General features: G+C 36.4%; 3 protein-coding genes across 8 annotated transcripts in view; 2 read left to right on the forward strand and 1 right to left on the reverse strand.

Annotated features, from left to right (window-relative positions):
* The window catches only part of ddr1 (discoidin domain receptor tyrosine kinase 1), a 42,434-nt gene extending 33,972 nt beyond the window's left edge, over positions 1-8,462 (forward strand). For all 3 annotated transcript variants that reach the window (XM_058746309.1, XM_058746307.1, XM_058746308.1), the window contains 6 exons: positions 1,817-2,112; positions 2,270-2,397; positions 4,090-4,287; positions 4,359-4,623; positions 5,213-5,362; positions 5,452-8,462. In XM_058746309.1, the coding sequence (XP_058602292.1) occupies positions 1,817-2,112; positions 2,270-2,397; positions 4,090-4,287; positions 4,359-4,623; positions 5,213-5,362; positions 5,452-5,592 (1,178 nt within the window). In that variant the 3' untranslated portion in view covers positions 5,593-8,462. The remainder of the gene's footprint in view (positions 1-1,816; positions 2,113-2,269; positions 2,398-4,089; positions 4,288-4,358; positions 4,624-5,212; positions 5,363-5,451) is intronic.
* Positions 8,463-8,616: 154 nt separating this feature from the next.
* Positions 8,617-18,248, reverse strand: flot1b (flotillin 1b). The gene is made up of 13 exons (XM_058746326.1): positions 18,127-18,248; positions 17,461-17,515; positions 15,712-15,787; positions 14,634-14,724; positions 14,406-14,549; positions 13,213-13,332; positions 12,212-12,307; positions 11,967-12,119; positions 11,681-11,862; positions 11,492-11,537; positions 11,264-11,401; positions 11,020-11,184; positions 8,617-9,839 (listed from the first exon to the last, which is right to left on the reverse strand). Exons 2-13 carry the CDS (start codon positions 17,501-17,503, stop codon positions 9,816-9,818), a joined length of 1,278 nt encoding a protein of 425 aa, XP_058602309.1. The 5' UTR covers positions 17,504-17,515; positions 18,127-18,248; the 3' UTR covers positions 8,617-9,815.
* tubb5 (tubulin, beta 5) lies at positions 18,236-25,509 on the forward strand. 4 transcript variants are annotated; one of them, XM_058746322.1, is made up of 5 exons: positions 18,236-18,320; positions 20,010-20,225; positions 22,180-22,288; positions 23,373-23,483; positions 23,602-25,509. In XM_058746322.1, exons 2-5 carry the CDS (start codon positions 20,169-20,171, stop codon positions 24,657-24,659), a joined length of 1,335 nt encoding a protein of 444 aa, XP_058602305.1. In that variant the 5' UTR covers positions 18,236-18,320; positions 20,010-20,168; the 3' UTR covers positions 24,660-25,509. The 4 variants fall into 4 exon arrangements, with proteins under 4 accessions (XP_058602305.1, XP_058602306.1, XP_058602307.1 ...); XM_058746323.1 differs by having other exon boundaries at positions 23,376-23,483; XM_058746324.1 differs by lacking the exon at positions 18,236-18,320 and adding an exon at positions 21,277-21,513 and having other exon boundaries at positions 20,102-20,225.
* The last annotated feature ends 779 nt before the right edge of the window (positions 25,510-26,288 follow it).

Here is a 26,288-nt window from a genome sequence, read left to right on the forward strand (position 1 = left end):
TGTCTAATTTCTAATAAAACTGCAATTGTATTCAGTTATCTTTTTTGATAAAAATTGGGAAAATATTAAGCTTAATTAGATATTGTTGACTTCTATTTTTTTAAAGGGTTGAATCATTTCCACCACAAAATGGTATTAAACACAATCCATAATTTAATTATCTAATGTTCGAGGCTGCAGTTATTTGATCAAAAATAAAGTAAAACAGAAATATTATGCAACATTTTTTCAAATTAAAACAACTATATTTTAAATGTGATTTATTCCTGTCAGGCAAAACTGAAATCATTCTAATATGCTGATTTGGTTCTCAAGCTGCATTTTTGTTTACAACACTGAAACCGTTGTGCTGCTTAAAGGGATTGTTCATCCAAAAAATAAATTTGAAATTTACTCACCCTATAGGCAGAGCTGGGTAGTAACTGATTACATGTAATCTGGATTACGTAATCAGATTCCAAAAATTAAGTACTTGTAATTAGAGTAAGTTACATTTTAAAATACTCGTAAACAGACTACAGTTACTTTTTTGATTACATGATTACATATTATTCACACAATAGCAATAAATTATTCATCATTTATTGATTCTCTCTAATTTCTCTTTTTTATCTTTTAAATTTTCCTTTCTGAAATAGTCTACACTGTACCAATGGAAATAATGATTAAAGAACTTATTTTATTTTTTTAATAAAATAAAAAATCAATTTAATTTAATTTATTTTATCTTATTTATTATTTTTTAAATGGTCAATGACTGGCAATTAGCTGCCAAACAAAAACTGTAAAATTAAGGTAAAACATCCTATTTTTTCTTAAATGTTTTTTTTTTTTTTAACTGTTACTTTACAGGTATTTCCTGGATTATCATTGTGAAACATTCTCTGTGAAACTTTATTTTTTTTTAGTTACTGCCTTTAAATAAATCAACATGCAGCATAACATCAATGTTTCTTGGTCTTCTCCTGGACTGAAGCACACACTCTACTCTTCAGCACAATGGTGACCCACAAAACACAGACAACAGAAACCCTTTAAATCCCAACAGAACATTAAACACTAACAGATCTCTCTAGATCTGTGTAAAATGTGTAATATAATGGATTACGTTACTAACTACAATTTTTGTCATGTAATTTGGAATCGGTAACGGATTACAATTTGTAAGTAATCTACCCAGCTCTGCCTATAGGCCATCCAATATGTATTTTATTTTTATTTTTTTAATTCAGTAGAACAGTAAAGATTTACTAGAAAAATTCACCTATCTTGGATGGCCTGAGGGTGAGTAAATTAAATTAAGCGCAAATTTTCATTTTTGCGTGAACTATCCCTTTAATATACATGTGGCAACCAGATTGTTTGATGAACAGGATATTCTAAAGAACAGTATTTATTTGACAGATTTTTTTAATAATCCCACTTTCGATCAAATGTTTGTGCTTGATTCATTTCTTTCAAAAAAAAAAAAAAATCTTACTGACCCCAAACTTTTGAACAGTAGTATGTCCACTGTTTGACATTGTCAGTGGACAAATTAGTGAGAGCAAAAGTAAAAGTTTGTTTTCTAAGTCTACAGGGCCAAAAAAACCCAAAATGGTAGTTTATGATTTTGTCAGGGATGAGGTACCGTATGAGCCCACAGGAGTATGTTAGTGTTTTCACAGTATGCGTGTACATAATGTGTCCTCTCCAGTGTATGTGAGTGTTTAAGTGCATGTGTGTGTGGTTCATAATTACTCATTAGTATTATGTAATAAGGCTGATTAGCTCTCTATTCAAAGTTTTTCTTCTGTACCTTTTTTTCCCCCCTCAGCATGTGCTATTGATATGGTTGATAAAGGCCTACCAATTCAGGAGGGACCGCCTCCTTACCCTGGAGCTCCGCCCCCTGGCCTGTCAGCGGCTCATTATGGAGAAGCATCCGGAGGCGGGGGAAGCGTTCCTCATTATGCAGAAGCTGACATCATTAGTCTGCAAGGCGTTAGTGGTAACAATACATATGCAGTCCCCGCCCTCTCAGCCACGCCCACTGATTGTCCATCTCTGCCCGAGTTGCCACGGGAACGACTTGTATTCAAAGAAAAGCTGGGAGAAGGACAATTTGGAGAGGTATAATTTATTATTACATAAATATTACAAATAAAAACACCTCTATTTGCTTTAAGGAAATCTTTATTTCAAAAACCTTAATGTGTGGCCAAAAGCAGACATTTTAAATAATATTGTTTCCTGTATAACAAGCTATTTATTGTATGTTTCCTTATAGGTTCATCTGTGTGAGATTGAAAACCCTCAGGACCTTGCAAACCTCGAGTTCCCATTTAATGTCAGGAAAGGGCGCCCTCTGCTGGTGGCTGTGAAGATTTTAAGGCCAGATGCCTCTAAAAATGCCAGGTAACTGAATTATTATTGAAAAAAATATATATTATTATTATTATTTTAGTTCTCTAAATATTATGTTATAAATATTGTGATGTTTTTGAAATGTTACTCCATCTGGCCTTAACAATGCAAGTCATGTTTTAACATGACAAAAAAAATTATTGATTAATTTGTATTCAGTTTGTTTTTATTTTTTGTTTTTATTACTTTTTAAAAATATTTTTAATGCAATTTTGAATGCCTCAATGAACTGCCATATGAGCAATTCAAAAGTTTAATTGTGTAAATAAATAAAAAAAACTGATATATTAGTACACTTTAGGTGTAGAGGGGCATACGAAGGTGTATTATCTTATTGTTGCATATGTTTTGTAAAGAATTTAAAGGGGTCATATAATGCCATTTTTGTACAAGCTAATATGATTCTTTAGGGTCTAAATTGAAAGTTTGTAATATACTTTAATTAAAAATTCTCATTAGTATTGTAAGAAAACACTAATTTTACCTGCTCAAAAACAGCTCTGTTTTCAGCACACCGTTTTAGTGCGTGTGTTTTTAAATGCTAGTGAGCTTTGCTCGCCCCGCCCCTCTGTTCTGTGGGGCGTTTTTGACACAACACACGTGGAGTGTTGCCTTGACAACAGTTGAGGGTATATTTTGAAGAATGGCAGCGGGAGTCTCTGAGGATACTGTGCAACCGTAACGTTTTGTTCATTATAAACGTGGGATTATTTATTATATTGAGAACGTCAGAATAGAAAACATGCATGTACCCTGAATGTAAACATTAGCCACATACATCATGAAGCGTGCTAGCGATTTGCAAAGATTAATATAAAGGTTAATTAAACGTTACACTCACTTCTTCTGGAGGTTCAGCAGGAACACGAATAGTTGGTACCGATTCTTTTTTCAGGAGCAGCTTCTTAGCAAAACCAGCTTTATACTGACCTTCATTTATAAAGCAGTCTGGTGAAAAATGATTCGCGCAAACATGAAAACATTGGCGTTGCTCATGGGGAATATTCCTTCAAAAGCAAAACTCAGCCACTGTGTCTTCAGCGGTTCGGACTTAGGAACATCAAAATGACTGCTGTGTTCATTATTGCACCGAGAACAGAACACCACAATCGCTTAGACGCCATTCTGCTCATAGACAGCTCCAGCGTATATCAACAATGACGCGGACTATGATTGACAGCTCGCTCACGAGCAAGGGCGGTCTGTGTTGAAACACTGCTGTCAATCAACCATCGTGGGAGGCGTCCGACCGTGTGGCGTCACACGGTCGAACGGCTTGATTTGAGACAGGGTAAAACAAATAAGGAGATTAAAAAAAAAACACTGGATGGATTTTTATCATTTTATGATGGTTGTGTACAGGCACTGCTAACACACATTTCAGTACAATCAACTTGTAAAAGTGCATGTACCATTATATGACCCCTTTAAGATTTGGTTGGAAACGTTGTCAGTTGTAAAACAATACCTGTTGTTTATTTTATAAAACTGTAGTAAACTCAAATTCTTCATACACTTCATATCCTAAAGGGATAGTTCACCCAAAAATGAAAATTGTCATCATTTACTCACCCTCATGTCATTCAGTAAATGTTGACAAAATGTTGAATTTTCTCTTTAATGTTCTGTCCTTTCCCTTTCTTTTGTTACTCTCTCATTCTTTCCATGCTCTTCTTTCAACAGGAATGATTTTCTGAAGGAGGTGAAGATTTTATCTCGCCTGAAGGATCCGAACATAATCAGCCTGCTGGGTGTGTGTGTAAGCAGCGACCCATTGTGTATGGTCACTGAGTACATGGAGAGCGGCGACCTCAATCAGTACCTCTCTCATAGAGTGTTGCTGGACAAGACCGGACCTTCACATGATACACCAACCATCAGGTACACAAACACACAATGTTATGCAATAGAAATGCATAGTGTGGAAGGTTAAATGTCTTTCTCTGTCTCAGCTACCCAGCTTTGATTTCCATGGCAAGTCAGATCGCATCAGGAATGAAGTTCTTGTCGTCTCTGAACTTTGTGCACCGAGACCTGGCCACGCGGAACTGCTTGGTGGGTGGAGAGAAGGGGGAGGGGGAGGACCGCGGCGGAGAGCGCCAGATAAAGATAGCTGATTTTGGCATGAGCAGGAACCTCTATGCTGGCGATTACTACAGGATACAGGGACGAGCTGTGCTGCCTATTCGCTGGATGGCATGGGAGTGCATCCTCATGGTGGGAACACAAACTGTAACTTTTCTACAATAAATGAAAATATACAGGAATTTTAGTGCAAAACCTTTTTTTATTGATTAGCTTGACTCATCCACACACACACACACACACACATATACACACACACACACACACACACACACACACACACACATATATATATATATATATATATATATATATATATATATATATATATATATATTACAACATGTTGAATTTTTACAAATTTATTAATAAATAAAAATATAATATATAATGGGTCCAAAAGATTTGCGACCACTATTGAAAATGCTTCATGTTTTTCTGCATTATTATAATTGAATTTAATTACGTAATTTATATTTATTAAGTAGCATTTACATTTATTAAAAAAAATCTTTGAAACATTTTTATCTGAACAATGGAGCTCACATGCATAGTGTCACAAATCGTAAATATAATTTTAGCATGTTTCTTTCTTTTTGGACCCCACTGGATATAATAAAGTCAAATAAACAACATGCCATATGCATATTCAGATTTATTAGCTCACAAATGTACATAATACTGGTGTTCTGCATACCCATCTTTTTTTTTTTTATTGTAGGGGAAGTTCACAACGGCGAGTGACGTGTGGGCATTCGGCGTGACGCTATGGGAGATGCTGAGTGTGTGTCAGGAGCAGCCGTACAGTCACATGACCGATGAACAGGTCATTGACAACGCAGGAGAGTTTTTCAGAGACCAGGGCAGACAGGTATGTGTGTTTGCTGACACTTATTAACCCTCATAAGAAAAACATTGACACAGTCTCACTCACTCACGCACTCTCTCTCTCTGGATCAGGTGTACCTGTCTCGCCCGGCTGTGTGCCCACAGGGTTTGTATGAGCTGATGCTTAGCTGCTGGAACAGAGACTGTAAACTACGGCCTTCCTTTGCGTACATTCACTCCTTCCTCACCGAAGACGCCATGAACATGGTTTAGAAAGTGACAGAGAGATGAAAAGCGGAAGAATGTAAGAAAGTGTGTGTGGACCACAGACTGGTGGTGTGTTTTTAAGCAGACACGGCTAAGCACTCTTATGTAAATTAGTGTATTTTTTGATGGTTGGGTTGGGGGCGAATAAAAGCCGCAGGTTCGGTGCCCCTAAATGACCCACTTCTCATCCCTTATCCTGAAATCCTGAACTCTTCAAGCAACATTTTATCGCCAAATCATTTTAGACTCGCTGTTCCCCCACTATCAATACTCATCACATCACTATTCCACAGTATTTTGTTTCACAGAGACACAAATCTCCCAGAATGCACCACAGAAATGGCTCTTTTTTTCTGAAACACTATTCTGCCTCATATTTTCTCTGTGAACCTAAGAATGAAACCTCTCTGTAAATGTTTCCTGCTGTAAAACTGAAGTCTTCTGTGTTCTGTGAGGTCTAGTAATGATGACCAAGCGCCGACGATGGTCTAAAAGGAATAATGTGAGATTGATTTTGGGATAAAATGTTGCTTGGCTTCTGAACCTTAAATCTGGTCCTCTAACCTGTATCAAAACTGTCTCTTCATTCCCTAAACACTGAAAAGATCTCAAAACATAATCATATATACTGGTGGAGGGTTTCATAGCTAGATGACAGGCCGCACAAAAGCACACGGCTCTACAAACTGTCCATTTAGGGAAACATTTGGCAGATATGCGTATTAAAACGTACAATAGCAGAAATACAGAAATAGTTTTTCTACTTGCATATTAAGTGAAAATAGTGAATAACATTTTTATCAGTAAATTCAGTCTAACTTTGCTAGCATTCGTAGTCATGTAGACAATCTGAGGATGTATAAGCCAATTTTTCATGTCTTTTCTGTGGTGGAGGGTAATTCATCATTAAGAAATGCTCACAGATTGTTAAACATTCAACACTGAGTGGGACGTTTTCATCTCATTGATATGAAATCATTTTTAAAGAACCATTTAAAGTGTCTATAAATGTCCATAACACATTTAAAAGATCTTTTGGTGTCTATTCAAAATTATGTACATAAATGGCTGAATTATTTACATTATGTAAATAATTATGTACATCAGTGGCTGATATGTGAAACACGGGCTCATAACATGATATTGCCAAAATAGAAAATGGATTTTTGTGACTTCACCCCTAAATGGTCCCTTAAGGTCTGTTCAGACCATGGACAAAAACTACAATTGTGAAGTATCATTATAATTCTGTAAGAACAAGGAAACCCACTCCACCGCTATAATGATGTCAATATGGTGGGAATCGCTTTCAGAATGATTTTTTTTCCAACTGATGACAGCCAATCAGAATCTTACTTTAAGGAACTTAAGCATTTAAAGTTGCAAAGACAAAACTGCAGCCTTTGCTTGTAATAAACAGAGCATTATCATGTGTTGGTATGGCTTTCATTCTTAGTTTGAGTGGGCCTTTCCTCAGTTATCTCACCATTTATAGTCACTCCTCCCTTCATTAACTATAAAGGCCTGTTCACACCAAGAACAATGACCATGACGATAATTATATAGCATTCACACCATAAGCCGATAATGTTTTGTTCATTATAAGCACTTGCTGGAGTTATATTGTCGTTCACTTTAAATAGTCAAGCACTGAACAGCTGGGTGGATTCTGATTGGCTGTCGATGTTTTATCATCCATCAGCTAGGAAAAAATATATTCTGAAAGTAATTCCAATGATAATGTTCTTTAAGGCCCATTCTCACCAAGGACGATAACTATAAAGCTTTAATATTTTGAATTCTAATAATAAGTCCATACTACAACCACAATAATAATGACACAAAGGAACTATATCATTGGAATCACTTTAAAAAAAAAAAATAAAAAAAAAATGTTCCAGCTGATTGACAGCCAACGAGAATCCACCTGACTTTAAAGAGCATGAGCATTTAAAGTGGCAGAATAATTGCATCACATGCTTATGATAAATATAAAGTTATTAGACAACAATGTAGTTATTGTTCTTGGCGTGAATGGGCATTAAGTGTGAATGTGATTTATTTGCTGATACAAAAAATGACTTTCACTGACTTGAATAAGCTGAACGCACACCCTGAACTTCTGGGCATCAGTATATTCTGTGTGGAATTTAAAGATGCTTTTGGATGGGAATTGTATGGAATTGGCTACCAATTGACTATTTGTAAAGTCTGAATATGAGCCTGGAGGAATTTAGTGAGAGAAAAAGCAGAATGGTCACAGCCATGTACATTTATACCAATAAGTGTGTCAAAGTTATTGCCTAGGCTATATAATGAGAAATGAACTGGATGAACAGAAAAATTAGCAAAGCATTTGTCCTGAATTTACTATGTAAACCTGTAGGACACTTGCAGGAAACTCTCTTAAAGCTACAGTACATAATTGCATACAGCAGACTGTAGATTTAACTTGAACCTAGTGTGGTGATGCCACCTCTTCCTCATTTAAGAGCAAGACTGTGTGTGTAGGTGGGGGTGGAAAACAACATGTATACTGTAATATACACAGAAGAATGTGATTCCCAAATGGTTATATTACCATGCTGATTATGCTTATTGAATGACCTTTAACCTTTTTTTGGTACACTGAGGCCCTGAACCTTTATTGTATTTTTATAAATATAGTTTTGGGCATGTTCTGTCCTCAGCTATTCATGTTTCATAAATAATGAAAAATGTAAATACTTCATGGGACATAATTTTCTTCATTAATATTGCTATCTGTTATTAATCGGGTCCGTCTGTCTCTGTTTTAGACTCCTTGCCTGTGTTAGTCAGTGTCGTTGCCTGTGTTGTCTATTTTTGTAGGTGTTTTAATAAAGTAACCTTTTCAAATAAAGTGAAATCGGGTGCTTGTTTTCATTTACGCTCAAAAACAATTTGTTAATTTTAAGTTGTATGTCATGTCACATTCATACTCAAAACAGCATTAAAAACACTACATTTGTGCAAACACACACATTCACACAGAGCAGTAAAGTTATAAAGTACAGCGCACACTACTAGTTTATTGATTATAATAAACAGTACATACTTGATATGTATAAATCTCAGCCTGGTTATATAGGTCTTCAGTTTATATCACCACTGAACATAAAATTGGGTTAGTTTTTCATATAAAAACAATAATGAGTCTTCACACCAATAAAAACAAACTAATGGCAAACAAATTGAATATTCTGAACGAAATGAGTCATTAAGGCCAGGAAGTATCACATGACATATCACAGTTCCTGTTGCTGAAACACAATCAGGGCAGGTTGATTCAGCGAGGAAGTAAAAAAGAGCTTTGAGGCACTTTGAAGGCATAAACTGAGATGCATAGGTTTACCTTTGGTAATGTTGAGTTGATTTTAGTGTGAAGTACACAGCAGCATGATAAAACAAAAAGACTATGTTGATATGAGAAATGAAACCACCAACAGCCTTCACTGGAGTTTCTGTGGCCGCAGACACATGTCTGACTGCAGCCTTTGTTAAATACCTAACCAGTTTCCTCTTATTTTTTTCCTGTTTGTTCATCGACCTCAAAAATCAAAGGGTTTCTTTTCTTCACCCACTTTCCACCTCCTCTTACTTTTCAACTTGCTGCATAAATCACTCTACTGAGCACACAGACCGTAACAAAAAAATGTATTATATTCCAAATCATTTTCAATATGTGCCTGCAAACTCTAGTGCAACAGTTTACAGGAAAAAATCTTCACGGACCATTAAATCTTAAAACAGCAAGAATAAAGCATCACATTTCAGTGTCTGCAGATATAAGGCATCATGCACATGGACTATGGCTTCAGTAATGCACTTCAGGTGAATTTACATGCATTTGACTTGAATGCACTTTGGTTTTGAAAGAAACTGTACCAGAAGCAACAGGCGTGTGGCTCTATTCAAAAACTATTCAAAACTGAAAGAAAGACCAGCCCTGCTTCCCTGAATATTCACCATTAACAGAGGCTCTAGAGCAGATCATGTAGTTTCACCTAACTTACAAAATGATCATATAATGTGATAAAATAATTCACAAAACAGAATATAAAAACTGAATATTACAAATGCTGGATTACAAAAACGAAAAGGTCCTCAATGTTCCAGGTTCAGTACAAACACAGGCATGCACACAGACAGGAAGAGCTGAGATCCACGATCAGAGCAGATCAGACCCGATTCCTTCTCCATGAACTACATTAGCCCATGCGGGTTGAAATAACCTGGCCAAAAAAAGAGAAGTTAACATTTAGTGTTTAAAAGCCATTTTTACTGTATTTCTATAGTAATCAAATGGAATCTTAAGGAGCAATTCTTAATCAAGAAAGTCAATTTATGAAGATTTTGCAAAAATAAATATGTGCTTTCATTTGGCCATTAAGTTTAAAATACTTTTAATAGCATTGTTAGAGTTATTAAGTTTGAGACATTTTCCTGAATCAGTTCAAACGGTCTTATTTCAATTAAACGTTTCGGTAACAAAAATATATACGCTGGACAATATTGCTGTTTGTTATTATGTATTTATACAGGTCCATATAAATAATTAATAAAATATAAATAAAATATAATTGATATATTAACAATAATTACATATTAATATTTAATTTTAAATATATAAGAACTGGAAGTTGCTGCCAACTTTTTTCAGTACAGTGACGAATTTCCAACTGAAGCGGAATATTGAATAGAGGGCGGGGTTTTATTTTTGCGCTCCTCCTCTCATCTCTCACTCACAGCAAACTAACGGAGGGGGCGTGGTTAAGCATATTCTGCCCAAACCATCAAACTGATGTCATCAGAGAAGGACTGCCATTCCAGAGCCTGTTCACCTTAAGACTAACAATGTGCACTAACAAAATAAATACTGTAAATTTAGATTTTTTTAGTGAAGAAATTTGATTATTTTAAACTAGACTTTTACTGCATTTTACTTCAAGTTAAATAGTATATTGGTAACTTTAGTATATGGACCAATTCTCACAATTAACTAGTTGCTTAATAGCATGCCTATTATTAACATATTGGCTGTTTATTAGTACTTATAAAGCACATATTCTGCATGACCATATTCTACATCCTTAATCCTACCCAATTAACCCACCTACCTTACTAACTACTTATTAATAAGCAACAAATTAGGAGATTATTGTGGCAAAAATCGTAGTTAATGATTTGTTAATAGCAGGAATTGGACCTTAAAATGAAGTGTGACCAATATTTTCCCTAGTTCCATTTTGATGATAGTTGGTTATAGGCAGTGACATGTGAAAGAGACAAATGATGACGCAACAAAAACAAATTATGGCAACTAGCCAAGGGAATGCAGACGTCGCAGCTCATGTGATCTACTGCCTGATATCAGCACTAAAGTGATTTAATTGCTGATGTGAGCACGGTCACCTGTGAGATGCTGACTCCAGTCAGTTTCTCCACTGTGCTCGGCAGGCGACTCATGATTTCCAGAACTTCTCCTGTCAGCTTCGCTGCGCCCACTTCTGACCCACCGCTGGACACCATGGTGACCTTATTGGCTGCACAGAGTGGTTTGCTGATCTCTTCCGCCATCTAGAGGAGTGGAGGCCATTATTAAGTGGTCTTATCATTCAACTTATTTACTGACATTCAAAAGGTCAGATGCACTAACCAGTGGGAGTTTCTCCAACAGCATGTCCACCATGGCTCCCTCTTTGTACTGCTTAAAAGCATCTGCTTTTTTGGCCATTTGCTCGGCTTCAGCCCGACCCTTTGCCTCCACTGCAAAGGCCTCTGCTTCTCCCCTCATCTGAAAGAGAGACAGGAAAAGATGTATGTTGAGTGGCAAAAAACAAGTGAACGGCAAAAAACAAGCGTGTGAGGAGATTCGTGAACTCACTCTGATGGTCTCCGCCTCAGCTTCTGCCTCCATTATCAGCTGAAGCCTGTTAGATGAGAGAACATTAAATGGCTTTTCGAGACTATCATACCAAGCTATGAGTTCTATTCTTCAGATTTGCTTCCACTAAAGCACAGATGTGCGTTAAATCAGACAAAACGCCAAAACTTTTGGACCCTCGGTTCTCACTTTTCTGCCTCAGCGATCTTCTCAATGCGGTATCTCTCGGCCTCGGCTGGTTTCCGGACTTTGGCCTCCAGTTCCTTTTCCCTGCGGCTGATTTCCTGCTCCTGTAGAGTGATCTGCTGCGTACGCTCCACAACCTGAACCTGCATCTTCTCCTCCTCGATACGCTGCTTCGTCTTGGCCACCTAATGCAAATGACGGCGAGTGAATATGTCAGTAGATGTGACTTAATTGTCGTTTTTGTTGTACTTGCCTAGTTGTGAAAACCAAGTTGAATATCATTTGCTACCTGAAGCTGATAGGCCATTTCAGACTCTGCCTTCTTGGTGTTGACTTCAACGTCATAGGCGGCTTTCTTCAGCTCAAAGTCTCTCTGGGCTTTAGCCATCTCAATCTCATTCTTATACTGAGCAGAGATCTTCTCCTGCATGGCGTGAGCCTCCTACATACACAAACAAGCACATTTACAGTTTTATCCATCACATCAATGTTTATACAAGCATCAATGATTACAGAAATATGTCAAATTTTCACCTTGATGACAGCATCCCTCTTGAACTGAGCTTCACCGATACGGGCGTCTCTTTGCACCTGAGCAGTACGAGCTTTACCCAGCGAGCTTAGATAATTCTGTAAGGAAGTCCGAGTGAGTTTCAGGTGAGTGATAATAAGTTCTTATTTGTTACACTGTTTATTTAAGTTTATATTGTTATAAGGTTTTTATTCTATTATTTTGATCTTTTCATTGTTATTATATTTCTCCACATATATTTCAAGCTTTGGCAATATTGTATGTTTTACAGTCATGTCAATAAAGCAATATTGAACTGAATTGAATTGATATACATATATACATATTATTACGATTATCCACCTTTTTCTTCCCGTAAGAATGGGCCCGGCTATTTATAAATTCTATGGGTCTAGTTTCCGGTCTCATCCACATCCAGCTATTTTTAGCTGTACAAAACAGCTAGTTGTGCTGCTTGATATTGAAAATTGGTGTGTCTTACCATTTTATTTTAATGTATTATCTTAATTACGGTTTGCAGTGAAAACAGTTTTACCGTTTACTGCAAGCTGTTATTCTTCTTGATATAGGCTTACTTCCGCATTAAAGAAAAATATGCTACCTTTTAAAACGTTTGAGGTCATGAAATGTTTTTTTTTGGAAGAAATGTATACTTTTATTTAGCAACGACTCATTAAATACATAAAAAGTGACATAAAACATGCTTATAATGTTACAAAAGATCTATTTCAGATAAATGCTGTGATTTCAAATGGTCTATGTATTACTGGACTGGAGCGTCAGTGCTGCTGAAAACTCCACAAAAATAAATTACATTTATTTACAAATATTTCAATTAAAGTAGTTCTTTTAAATTGTAATAACACTTCACAATACTACTGTCAAATGAATGCATTCTTGGTGACCATAAAAACCTTTAAAAAAAAATTAAATAATAAAAAATAAAATCACAATGACTACAAGCATTTGTATTTTAGGGTGTGTGGTGCATGATTATAGTCACCTGATCATCATGCACATCTTTAAGCGTGTAGCTGACCACACCGATCCCCATGTTGACCAGGTCAGAGGAAGCCACCTTAAAGACCTGCTCTGAGAACTTCTTACGGTCCTGATAGATCTCCTACAGAGAGAAAGATTGTACAATAAATAACAAATAATCAGCTAACAGCATCAGAACGGTTAGTTCAGGGTTCCCACACCTTGGTTAACTTCAAATTCAAGGACCTTTCAAGGACTTTCCAGGTCCAATACCCTCAAATTCAAGGACTTAATGTGGGGACACATTTCAAGTGAGAGCAAAGGTTACATCGCGTCACCTTGTAAGATACATTGTTACAGTTTTCATGTGTCAAACACAACTATGCAAAAAAGCAAATTTTTTTTTTTTGCATTTATTTTTGGCCATATGACAGAAATCTGATATTTGTCGTATTTCTGTTTTGCATACAATTGAATAATATTTGGTACATACTATACTGTATTCTAAAATGATCTGATATTAACTTTTGCATGGATTTTATTGAAAAGAGCTTAGGCTCATGTAACCAGAAGTTTTAAGATATATGAATACGCTTTTAAGTTTTTCTTGCCTCATGGCTTTACATTATCTTAACAAGCAAAGCAATTCAACATTACATCCTTTGGATCTCTGGCAAGCCATTCTTTGTAATCTTCTTTGGTGAGCCAAATATCTTGAAACTTGCATTTTCCAGTCATCACGTTTCAGCCTATTTTTGCAATATTTCACGGTGCGTCTGTGAAACGCTGAGGTACCATCTTAGTAGTTTCGTGTGCGTGTGAACGTCATGGCAATGAACAACACAAAGTACCTCACGTGGGAAACACTTAACGTAACGCATAAATGTGCAACGTAAATCAAGCAAGCTAGTATGCATAGCGGACCGGAGGGAGTAATATGGAATTTTCAAGGACCTGTATCTATGTTTGTTTATTTTCAAAAACTTTCCAGGGCCTTGAAAATTTTTAATCAGATTCACAAACTTTCAAGGATTTCAAGGACCCGTGGGAACCCTGTTAGTTGCACATCACATGTTTCAGTCAGCAAAGTTTGCTTGTTTATTTCAGCACTAAAACCCTCCAGTCCTCTTTGAAATCTTCTTATAAAAGTTTGTTTCTTCCATCTCTTTGTGTGTGATACAGAATACAAACAGCTCTTTTAGCACGTGGCAGTACCTCCACAGTCAGGTGGGCGATAATGGCTCTCTGATGTCCCTCAAGGGTCTCGAGGGCAATCTGTGCAATCTCACCCTCGGACTTCCCCATGAACATCTGACAGGCTGCGGCCAGCATTTCTTTATTCTGACCCTGGATCTTCACCTGCAGAACACATGAACAGCAGCGCTTACAGACTGTACAACATATGTGTGCAACAAATGATTGTAAAATGTGTTTGTCTCTAACCTGGGCAATGCCCGTTACTGAGATTGGTACTCCATGTCTGGTGTAGACCTTATCACTCTTCACATTCAGAGTCAGAGTATTGAGAGAGATCCTGGGAGCAAAGAAAAATGTAATTTTTTTTTACAAACAAACCATTCTTAAATCAAGGCAGATATACATGCCATCCATATGAAATTGCTCAAAGTTTGATTACCCACACAGGTTTCATGAATATGGAAGCCTGTTTCCACAATGGATTTAAAAAAAATTAAAATTAAAATAAAAAGATTAAAAGAAATAAAGATCTTGACTTTTTAGTTTTTAGTTCAATTTAGTGTTTTTTTCCTGGCAATTCTTACTTTTTGCTGTGAATTCTCAGTTTACATCTCGCAATTCAGTTTTTTTCTGCCACAAAACAAAAAATGAAAAAGATATTTGCAACTTTTTCTCACAGTTCTGAGTTTATAGCTCATAATTCTGACTATTCTTCTCAGATTTGAGTGAACATCTGTTTTGTGACTTTTTTTCTCATAATTACAAAAAAAGTCTGAATTATGAGATATAAACTTAGCATTGCAAGAAAGAAATATTGCAATTACCCTTTAAACAAGCTTCCATAAACAAACATATCTATTGTCTCCCATTATGTGGGCAAATAGATAATCCCACCCCCAAAATTAAGCAACACCCACATTTAGTTCTGCACATTGATGGCTGAGCTTAACCTCACAGATGTGACTGCTGATGTACAGTAATCAAATCATCAACAGACTTGGTGGAGCTAAAGCAAATTCATCCGCAGTAATCTACAAACCACTGCAGTGATCTACAAAATGAGAAGAAAGTATTCTTTGAGGACTGAGTGATTCATTAATATACGTGGAGATTAATGTAAACACAAGTGGAGTCTCTATTGCACACAGGACCGCCTCTTGATCTTATTCCCATCATTCATGAGGCCCGAGACTCTTAGTCCTTTCTGGAATTACATTAGTGACTCACACTGCAGCATCTGGTTAAACAGAATGGTTTCTATGCACGTGTGTTCTTGCACTAACATGTTCTAATAATCCGTCTTTTATTGTAATTCTATACATACCGCTGGATTTGCTGAATGCAGGGAAAAACAAACACTCTTCCACCAGCAATCAATAGAGGAGGAGAGCGGCCACATCCTGAAAGAGACAACATAAAGAGATTTTATTTGCTGGTATAAAGTGTCAAGACTTGATTGAAAACATACTAAGTGGCAATTTACTAGCTAGGGGTGGGAGGTATATCCAAAATGAAAAATCTTACACTATAGTATCAGTAATTTAATAACACCATAACGGTGCATATATAACAATAATACAAACGCTCTTATATTAAAATAATGACAGATACAGATAAGTTGATCATTATTTTTTATTTTAAGGCTAGTAAATGATAAATGGTCAATAATACAGTTCAATACTATTTTGCCTAAATAAATTATTAGAAATTGAAATCATTATAATTAAATAAAGTGTTTTAAAGTGGAAAGCATGATTAAATAACCATTTTCTACCAATAGAAATATATAGATGCACAATATACTTAATAAATATTACTGGTCATGAAACTATATTTTTTGTTTTATATTTATTTTATTTTATTTATTTTAAAAAAGGTTTGGAGTCAGTAAGATTTTTTAAAGAAATTAATACATTTAGTAAGAAATAATACAAAAATAATGATGTCAAATATATGCTGTTCTTTTGCAATTCCTATTCATCAAATAATCCTAAAAAAAAAAAAAAAAAAACTATCACAGTTTTCACAAAAATAGTAAGCAGCACATCAGCATTTTAGGATCATGTGACTGAAGACTGACGTGATGACTGCTGAAAATTCAGCTTTGCCGTCACAGGAATAAATTAAGATTTTACAACATATAAAAGTAGAAAAAAAAGTTATTTTCAATTGTAAAAATATTTCACAATATGACTTACTGTATTTTTGATCAAATCAATGCAATAAGAGTCTTTTTACTTTTACTACTTTAACAACATTTAAAAATGAAAAAAAAAAAAAAGAAGCCAATTCCTATGAATAAAACTGGCAACCACTTTACAAATGATTCACTTTTACTATCAGGACACACTTCTAGTTTAACAGCAGAGAAACGTATGTCATCATAACATTACATTGCTGGAAATCCACACAAATCCACCCACACACATTTCAGAAATTACGACACAAAATGTTTCTCCATTCAAAAAACAAGGTCAATCCCGTGCAGGATTTCCAACATTAGTAAAGACACTCGTTAGCACACTTCCTACCATCGCATGTCTCCAGCAACATGTTAACTGTTTACAGAGAGAACGAGGATGACAGAGACATAATGGTGACTGGTGACTTATATTCTGCCCCTCTGTACAGTGTGGTTTGACTGCATTAACCTTGTTGTAGTAAATGTGAGCCTGCTGGGGTTTTTCCCCTGAGCATTAAAGTCATTTTAATGTGTAACCACTGACATTTATCTACACAAAAAATAACAACCATTACAGTGAACTTTGTGTCTGTTTTAACCTGTGAATGAAAGTCACATGAACAGCTGAAACCAGTTCTGCATTGGACATTGTTTAAGAAAAGAATGTAGTTTGCACAATATCATTGATCTTTAGGATCATTACAGAACGGTTTCTTGTAAAAGTCTCATGGGTGTCAATCATTAGTTATAAGCTATCCGGATCAATCAACAGCTGCTTAAATTTTAAGTTCTCTCTCATCATATGCAACCTCGAAGGAGGATTTTTAATTATGTTTATTTATATACATAACTGACATAACTGTGTAATAAAGCCGAACAGATGCAGCATACCTGAGATCACCATCGCCTCATTGGGACCACAGGTGTAAAACATCCTGAATTAGATCTGAAGAAAGAAAGCAGCAGTATTTAAAAGGCATCAGTCACTAGATCAGCACGTGCTGGGAATATTTTAGATGACATCTGAGAAAACACAGACAGAACTAGTTAATCTCAAGAGTTCAGTGAAATATATTGACTTCTAATTTATGTCTCTCATTTGAGTGTGTTTTTTAAATCAACTACAGCTTTTTTTTCACTTTCAAATCACGGACCTGTTAATGCTATGCAATAATTTAGTTTACATCACAAATGTAAAATTTTAAAAATGCAGAATATTACACAATACGCATTAAGATAAAAAAAAATAGTTACAAATCTTCATATAAAACTATTCCCAAAACAATAACCCTCGGCGATAAATAAACGTATCTCTCGCAATAAAACGGTCTGAAAACAAACAATAACAAACCCTGCGAATAGAATGTATGTAGAACTCCTAGCAACGTTAACGTTACGTGTTTAGAGGCACTAATGTATTTTGCGACAGAACAGGAAATGCTTGGCTGCTGCTTAGCAGCGGCTATGCTGTTTTTAAAGCGACTAAAGTTCACTTTGGTGTTGAGAATCACAAGTTCAGAAACTTCTTGATATTTAGATAAGCCCATAAGTTCTTACCGATTGCTGATGTTTCGTAAAAAACGAAGAAAATGTGGCTCGGGTTGTCTCACTTTGGTCAACGGCGAAAGCTCGTCGTAATCACGCAAACTCGGTCACGCCCATTCACAACACTGAGGAGGTGTCTCAAAACTAGTGAGGTCCCCACCCTCACTACACTTGTGGGCGTTCGCGATGCGCAAAATGCAGCCTAGGTAGGTAGTTCACTAGGATTTACGACGGTCATACAGAGTAGTAAGAAGAATGCTCTCTGCTGTGAACTGAGGAATAAGACACCTTCATTTGTTTGCTCTTAGATATCTAAACAAATACGCCCAATTCATCCTTTTAAAATCATGCTTTGGTAATAATTATGAGATTCTAAATCACAATTATGTAAATATTATGAAATACTATAATATAATAAGTCATAATGATCTAAAAAGTCGATTTATGTAGCCTATGTCATAACTATGACTTTATATTTAATAATTTGGACTTTTCATTTCATAGCTATTTTTTTTAAGTATTTTAATTGTTTCAGTTATAATTTTTGTGAGAAATGTGAGAGCAAATGTGAGAAGTCCAGAGTGGGCTACTAAGGAACATGTTTACCACAAAACAGGTCATTTTTCTGTATATTTCTTTATTCCTTTCATGATGCCTTTAGACTATTCTTATATATTTAAGTTACTTAAGGCAAGACACTGCAGGTGAATAGGGTAAAAAAAAATTAACTAATAGTTATCGCCTTACTTACCTAGTTGATTGATTGCATTGATAATTGCAAACATTTTTTGTATTACAAGTTTTCTCAAATATTAGGTTTAAATATTCAAATGAGGCATTATTTAATGAAATAGGCACTAATTTGCATACATTTCTAGTACAAAAATCTAAACACTGGATGAAGTCAGTTTCAAAATTCTTGTTTAATTTTTTTGACATATTACAGTCAAAAGTTTTTACAGAGGGAATTTTGGGTATCTCATTTTGTCACTCCATAATTCAGAAAATACTTAGAACAGACAGAAAACACTATATTTTGACAATTTTGGGGGATTAAAATGTTGTATATAATCAAGCAAATTATATATGAACAAATCCCTCTGTAAAAACCTTCAGGATATAGACAGAAATAAAAATGTAAAGTTTGGTGTGTGTAAGTGCTACTGAAGTGGAGATGTATGGCTCAGTGTAGGAGAAAAAACTCTTTTTGAGAAAACAGCCTTTAAATATATATGTTGTAATTGAAATCTATTGACACAAATAGACACTTAACAGTGTCTTTTGGATGTTTTCATTCTACTAGTCTGAAAAAACACTTTATGAAAAACCAAAAAGCCCAAAATCTCAAAATTGACAGGTGCATAAAAAAAAAACAGTGTTTTTGCCTGCAGTGTCTCCCCTTAAGGAAGTCTACAGTCTCTCTGATACTCTTTTCACTGTCTCAGGTTCATCAGCTCCATAATGGCTTTGTCAGTGCAGCGAGCTTTTGACTATTCCCATCTTTTATGCTCTGTACCAGTCAATGTATATTTATCATTGTCCCCATTTTGTATCCATAAAGAAATTAGTGGGTAAACTTTATTAATTAAAATTAAACAAAAAGTTAAACAATAATGCATAACATATTTATACACCATAACAATGACTGACTATATCATATGTGTATTATTTTCATAGAAGAGCAATTGTTCAAGAGCACATTTTGTCTAGATAGTAAAGATACAAAGGAGATTTGATTTAAAAGTGTGACTAGAACATTTTAATAAGAAAAGCACAATTGGATACCACCAGCAGACTTTTCTCTATATTCTACACACAATCCTTGTTGGCACTCCCTATATACTTCCGGTCTGCACTCCAATCCCCGCCACTAAAATGTGTCTTGCACCAATCAGGTTTCTCAACATCCAGTCGTGCCCCGCCCACTACTATTCCAGCCTCGTTCTGGAGACAGTCCAGGAATATAAAGCCTTTGTCCGGCTTTACCAAATTATTGTTGAGCCTCGCCGTTACTTTTCAAGTTTATTTGAGAACTTCTCACACAATTTCTAACAATGAGGGAGATTGTTCATATCCAGGCCGGTCAGTGCGGAAACCAAATCGGTGCCAAGGTAAGAACAGTTTTTCAGAGTATAAAGTGAGTTATTTATATTTAGCATCTACGACTAAATAACAGTACAAGTGTCTCAGAATGCAACAATGAATCCAATATATGTAAAGAATGCCAATGTTATTCTAGTTCAAATCTTTATCTGATCTAAAATAGAACTATTTTCTGTACTTATGGTTTTTCGATATATTAGATATATTAAGGCATATTTTGCATAACATGCCTATTTTATTTTGCTTTGCAGCCAGAGGTTATTAATAATGCATTACTCTATGGCAACACGTTGAGCAGTTGAGTAGTTGAGCAGACCCAGTTTATTTGCAAGAAAAGTTTTTTTTCCATTGCAATGCTTTGTCTTTTTTCCCTCATCTGAACCCCCTTTTATTCACGCCTAAAATATGCGGGTCCCACTCCTCTTTCATTCCCACTATTTCATATAAATGATGCTCAAATTCCGCACACTCCAACTATAAATCTCTTTGTCTGTAAATCAGAGCTGTGGGTGAAGGGGTTCGCTGGGGAAAGGGGGGTCTGTCCTCTTTCTTTCTCTCATTCTTTACAATGCACCGGGTGTGGCGGATCCGATGTGAACAGCAGCGCTCTCAGTAATTACCATGACTACCCGTTATCAGTGTCACGAGCCCTTTAAACAGCTGTCAGGGCCAGTGCGCGAGCCGTGACACGTGGCACTAATATTACAACCGCATACCTCTACATCATTTTCACGGGAAATTATTTTAGAGAGTATTGTCTAAGTTTGAACTAAATCCGTATTTTTATCGATGTGTGGATATTGACCGCTGTGATTTAAGTGGTCCAACGGTGGATGATGGGAAGGGTGGGGCGCTGGAGAATAACAATGAACATTTAGACTAACAAGTAGACTAATAACGTGAAATTATGAAGTTAAATCGCGTTATTTTAGTGAGAGTCATTGTTTAATTTGCGCTAAAATTAGTTATCTTTTTACTTTAATTGTTGTAATAAAAGTATTATGAATTTTAAATATCCAATTAATCCATTAAATCTGATTTTCTATCACATCAACACAGAGATTAAAGCCGGCAACAAGGACATATTCACACCCATGGCCTCATTAAAGATGCACACGTCCTCTGTGGCATCAAAAATGAGGTTAAATCGTCTTCATCCTTCATAAGACTTCGACATGCCTTTCAAATGATGAGATTGTGAGTGTCTGTTGAACTCATCTGAGGTCAGGGTGGGGAGGAGGAGGCATTCACAAATGGACTTAATGGCTCTAACAGCTGCAGCCCATCCCCACTATGGTACAGATATAAATGAAATATGAATAATTAATGAGTTAATTGCATATTTATGGGACCTTTGATTTTGTGGATTAAATAATTGGCCACATTTAGTGTATTCAAGAAAGATGGGATAATCATCTTAATTTTAAAAAGATCAAATAGGTTTCATATGTGTCAGCACAGTATATTATGATGATATGATGTGATGACAGCAGAAATGTAGGCTGCCTGGAGTAACAGGTTTTGATAGGCGAGAGTGTCAGAACAGGGTCACAGTAGGGCTTTGTCAGTCAGCGCCTTCTAGTTTATTGGCCCCATTCTTTCAAAACAATTATTTTCAATATATCCCAAGAACAATCTTTTCTTTCTCCATTTACTCGCAGCCTTGTTAAGTCCATCTCAACCCTCTCTCCCTCCGATTCTCTCTCAGATTAAGGTCACTTGGACAGTAACATAGAATTAATGATTTAGACATCCATAAAGCCTCTTTCTCAGCTAAAACTCATTGAACGGATTCCAGTCATTGCAGATTACAGACTAGCAATAGATTAGTTTACAGTTTTTCAAATGTGGTTTATGGGACGATTTTATGTAGCCTTGCATAAATGAATTGCTGAAATGAATACTGAGTTACATTTAATTGCATGTGGGGAGATGCTTTAAATTGCTGTGTGGTGTTTGCAGTTCTGGGAGGTGATCAGTGATGAACATGGGATTGACCCAACAGGAACCTACCATGGAGACAGTGACCTGCAGCTGGACAGAATCAGCGTCTACTACAACGAAGCTACAGGTACTTTACTGAGACACACGTTTGGGGCAAGATGCCCCTTTAAGAACAGTGTGCATTTCCTGCTAAAGTGTAACATATTTAGAGACGCATTTAGCATGTACAGGATGATGATACATCAACTAATATATTATTAAAGTCACCAAGAAAAAAAAAAGTTTATATTTTTATGATAAATTATTTATCTCTGCACATCATTAAAAAATACCACCGTAATCGAAATCAAAAACATTGCTACCCCCTCCCCCCATGACATCTCCTCTCTGATGATGTGTATCCTGGCGTGAGGGCGGGACCAAAATCCCTCCTCTCCAGAAACCTGTCACTCACATGAAACAAACGCAGCAAACAACAACAGTCCATCCAACAATCCAACCAATTCCCGATGGAGAAAAGTCCAGCCCAAAATTATTATTATTATTTTTTTTGTGTGAGAGAAGCTGTTTAACTGGGAAACACCTCATGATGGAGAAGAAAAGATTTCTGTTTAATGCTGACTTTTATGGCAATAGATTTGCTAATTTGGTTTCTAAAGCAAAATCTGAAAATCATAAAAAGGGACTTGAAAGTTTGAACTGCCTGATTTTTCCTATTTTTACCTCATTTTAAATCTTTTTTAATGATTTAAATTAAATGAATAGAATAGAATATAATTATTTTAAATGTTATATTTAATAATTATATTAAAACTCCATGAATTATAATAATTATTAAATTAACACCAGCAACAACACTGCACGGGGAACCTTTTGCCCCAGTTCTGGGGGGTGTCTTTTTAATTTTTAAATTTGATTATAAAACAATATTTTTACTAATATAAATACTGTACACCACTGTAATTAAGTCAACATTAAAGCATAATAACCATTCAATAAATGTGTTGAGTTAAGACTTGGTGACATCTAGAGGTCACGAAAAAATAAACATGAAGAGGGCATCTTACCTCATCATATCCTGCATCTTTTTTTTTTAAACCTAAACCTACATGTAGATACATTAAAATACATTCTTTTAGAGATTTAATTTCTTATGTGTACTGAGCTGGTCTGCTTTTCCCCTTGTTTCTGTCTCTCTGTCTCTCGTGGAGGAGGTAAATATGTACCAAGAGCTATTCTAGTTGATCTGGAGCCCGGCACCATGGACTCCGTGCGTTCAGGACCATTTGGACAGATCTTCAGACCAGACAACTTTGTATTTGGTGAGTGACTGGCAAAAAAGAAAATGTGCAAAATATGTTCAAAATATACAATTAAAATGGCAAACGCGAAGGATGTGAAATGCTTCACCTTCACAGTCTGATGTGTGTCACATTACAGGACAGAGCGGCGCTGGTAACAACTGGGCCAAGGGCCACTACACAGAGGGGGCGGAGCTTGTTGACTCTGTCCTGGATGTGGTCCGTAAGGAGTCTGAAAGCTGTGACTGCCTGCAGGGCTTCCAGCTGACTCACTCCCTTGGTGGTGGTACCGGGTCTGGAATGGGTACCCTGCTGATCAGCAAAATCCGTGAAGAGTACCCAGACCGCATCATGAACACCTTCAGCGTGGTGCCTTCCCCAAAAGTCTCTGACACCGTAGTGGAGCCTTACAACGCCACACTGTCTGTCCATCAGTTGGTGGAGAACACAGACGAAACCTACTGCATAGACAATGAAGCCTTATACGATATCTGCTTCCGCACCCTCAAACTCACCACTCCCACATACGGCGACCTCAACCATCTGGTCTCTGCCACCATGAGTGGTGTCACCACCTGCCTGCGCTTTCCCGGCCAGCTGAATGCTGACCTGCGCAAATTAGCCGTCAACATGGTGCCCTTCCCCCGTCTGCACTTCTTCATGCCCGGCTTCGCTCCTCTGACCAGCCGAGGCAGCCAGCAGTACCGCGCCCTCACCGTGCCTGAGCTCACGCAGCAAGTTTTCGACGCCAAGAACATGATGGCGGCCTGTGATCCAAGACACGGACGCTACCTGACCGTCGCCGCCGTGTTCCGTGGCCGCATGTCCATGAAGGAAGTCGACGAGCAGATGCTGAACGTCCAGAACAAGAACAGCAGCTACTTCGTGGAATGGATCCCCAACAACGTCAAAACCGCCGTCTGCGACATTCCACCTAGGGGCCTAAAAATGGCCGTCACCTTCATCGGCAACAGCACGGCCATCCAAGAGCTGTTCAAGCGCATCTCCGAGCAGTTCACAGCCATGTTTAGGCGTAAGGCTTTCCTCCACTGGTACACGGGAGAGGGGATGGACGAGATGGAGTTCACCGAGGCTGAGAGCAACATGAATGATCTGGTGTCTGAGTACCAGCAGTACCAAGACGCCACCGCCGAGGAAGAAGGCGAATTTGAGGAAGAGGCCGATGAGGATGCTTAAGAAGTAAACAAAAGGTGTTTGGGGAGGTGGTAGTGTGTACAAGTTTGAGTACATGTAGCAAAACGCATATGGAACAACTTTTAGTGTCTCTATCAAATCAAGTAGAAATTAGCACTAGACAAACGGGGCCAAAAATAACCAGAGGAAGGCAGAAAGAATGTTCTTAAACATGGAATGGGTGGATAACAGTGTTTACCATTATAAATCACTCACTTTTTTTGTGTATTTCTTTACCATTCTGATGGTCAGGTCCTCTCTGTACAGGACAGGGAAGAATAAAGTGGCAAACATCCAGTTAGAATCAATGTTATAAATGGATGGATGGTGGGGTTTGGAGGACGGTTTCAATGTTTCAATGTTTTCTTTTGTTATTTTTGCACTAGAACAGGGCAACTCTGTGAGATAATGGCACTTCAATGTGACCTCAGCGGGTCTGATTGCAGTATTTAGACAAATGTTTGGAAAAGTATGTTGTGTGAAAGATGAAGGAAAAGAAACGGATTGAAAGAAAGATAAGGTTCAGAATAACAGGGTTATTTACTGAATCTTAACCTCGCTTGGACGCCAGCCAACGTCTACAGGAGGAATGACTATGACTAATGACATGGACGATACAGGAAAGTATTTTAGATTATCCAGATGGAAAGACGAGAGTTTTAGAATGTTGAATTGATTGTTGGTGCAAATTTTTCACCATCTCATATCTGAGCCCATACTTTTGAGTGTTACTCAATATTCTTTATTACATATTTTAAATGCTTTGATGTTCATTGATTGTCCCTGTGTGGAAAAAAACTGAGCCTCTGGAAAAAAACAAAATAAAAATGAAAACAATTTCATTAAAAATCAAGGTTTGCTTTGGTTTTTGGTGTGTTTTTGCTGCATTTACACCATACACATCACTGAAGAAGCTCAGGTTGTACCAATAAAGTCACATTTAGGTTTGCACTTACATAAACTCTGCCTTAATGAAAACATTAAACACATGATATAGGAAAGTACAATATACATATGACAGTAGTGTTAGGTAATATGTGACCCTGGACCACAAAACCAGTCTTAAGTCGCAGGGGTATATTTGTAGCAATAGCCAAAAATACACTGTATGGGTCAAAATTATAGATTTTTCTTTTATGCCAAAAATCATTAGTATATTAAGTAAAGATCATATTCCGTGAAGATATTTTGTAAATTTACTACTGTAAATATATCAAAATGTCGTTTTTGATTAGTAATATGCATTGCTAAGAATTCATTTGGACAACTTTAAAGGTGATTTTCTCAATATTTTGATTTTTTTTTGCACCCTCAGATTCCAGATTTTCAAATAGTTGTATCTCGGCCAAATATTGTCTGATCCTAACAATCTTAAAATCCTAAAAAGCTTATTTATTCAGCTTTCAGATTATGAAAAAATCTAAATTTCGAAAAATTGACACTTAAGACTGGTTTTGTGGTCCAGGGTCACATATGTGTTAGTGTGTCTATCTAAAATGTAAAATAAATAAAATTGTATCATTAATAAACATTCATTGTTTTTATATATTATATATTATATATAACATATTATTTTAAAATAGAGGTTAAAAACTCAAATGTAAAGAAAAGTAAGAAATATCTAAATTATTG

The sequence above is a fragment of the Onychostoma macrolepis genome, chromosome 16 (genome assembly GCF_012432095.1).
Source record: "Onychostoma macrolepis isolate SWU-2019 chromosome 16, ASM1243209v1, whole genome shotgun sequence".
In the NCBI taxonomy this organism is placed as follows: Eukaryota; Metazoa; Chordata; class Actinopteri; order Cypriniformes; family Cyprinidae; genus Onychostoma; species Onychostoma macrolepis.

Coding starts and splice junctions, on each gene's coding strand:
- flot1b (XM_058746326.1), bottom strand. CDS start 17,503: ATGTTTTACACCTGTGGTCCCAATGAGGCGATGGTGATCTCAG. Junction 15,788..17,460: donor TGAGGCGATGGTGATCTCAG/GTATGCTGCATC, acceptor TGTCTCTTTCAG/GATGTGGCCGCTCTCCTCCT. Junction 14,725..15,711: donor TGCATTCAGCAAATCCAGCG/GTATGTATAGAA, acceptor CTTTGCTCCCAG/GATCTCTCTCAATACTCTGA.
- tubb5 (XM_058746322.1), top strand. CDS start 20,169: ATGAGGGAGATTGTTCATATCCAGGCCGGTCAGTGCGGAAACCAAATC. Junction 20,226..22,179: donor GAAACCAAATCGGTGCCAAG/GTAAGAACAGTT, acceptor TGGTGTTTGCAG/TTCTGGGAGGTGATCAGTGA. Junction 23,484..23,601: donor ACCAGACAACTTTGTATTTG/GTGAGTGACTGG, acceptor GTCACATTACAG/GACAGAGCGGCGCTGGTAAC.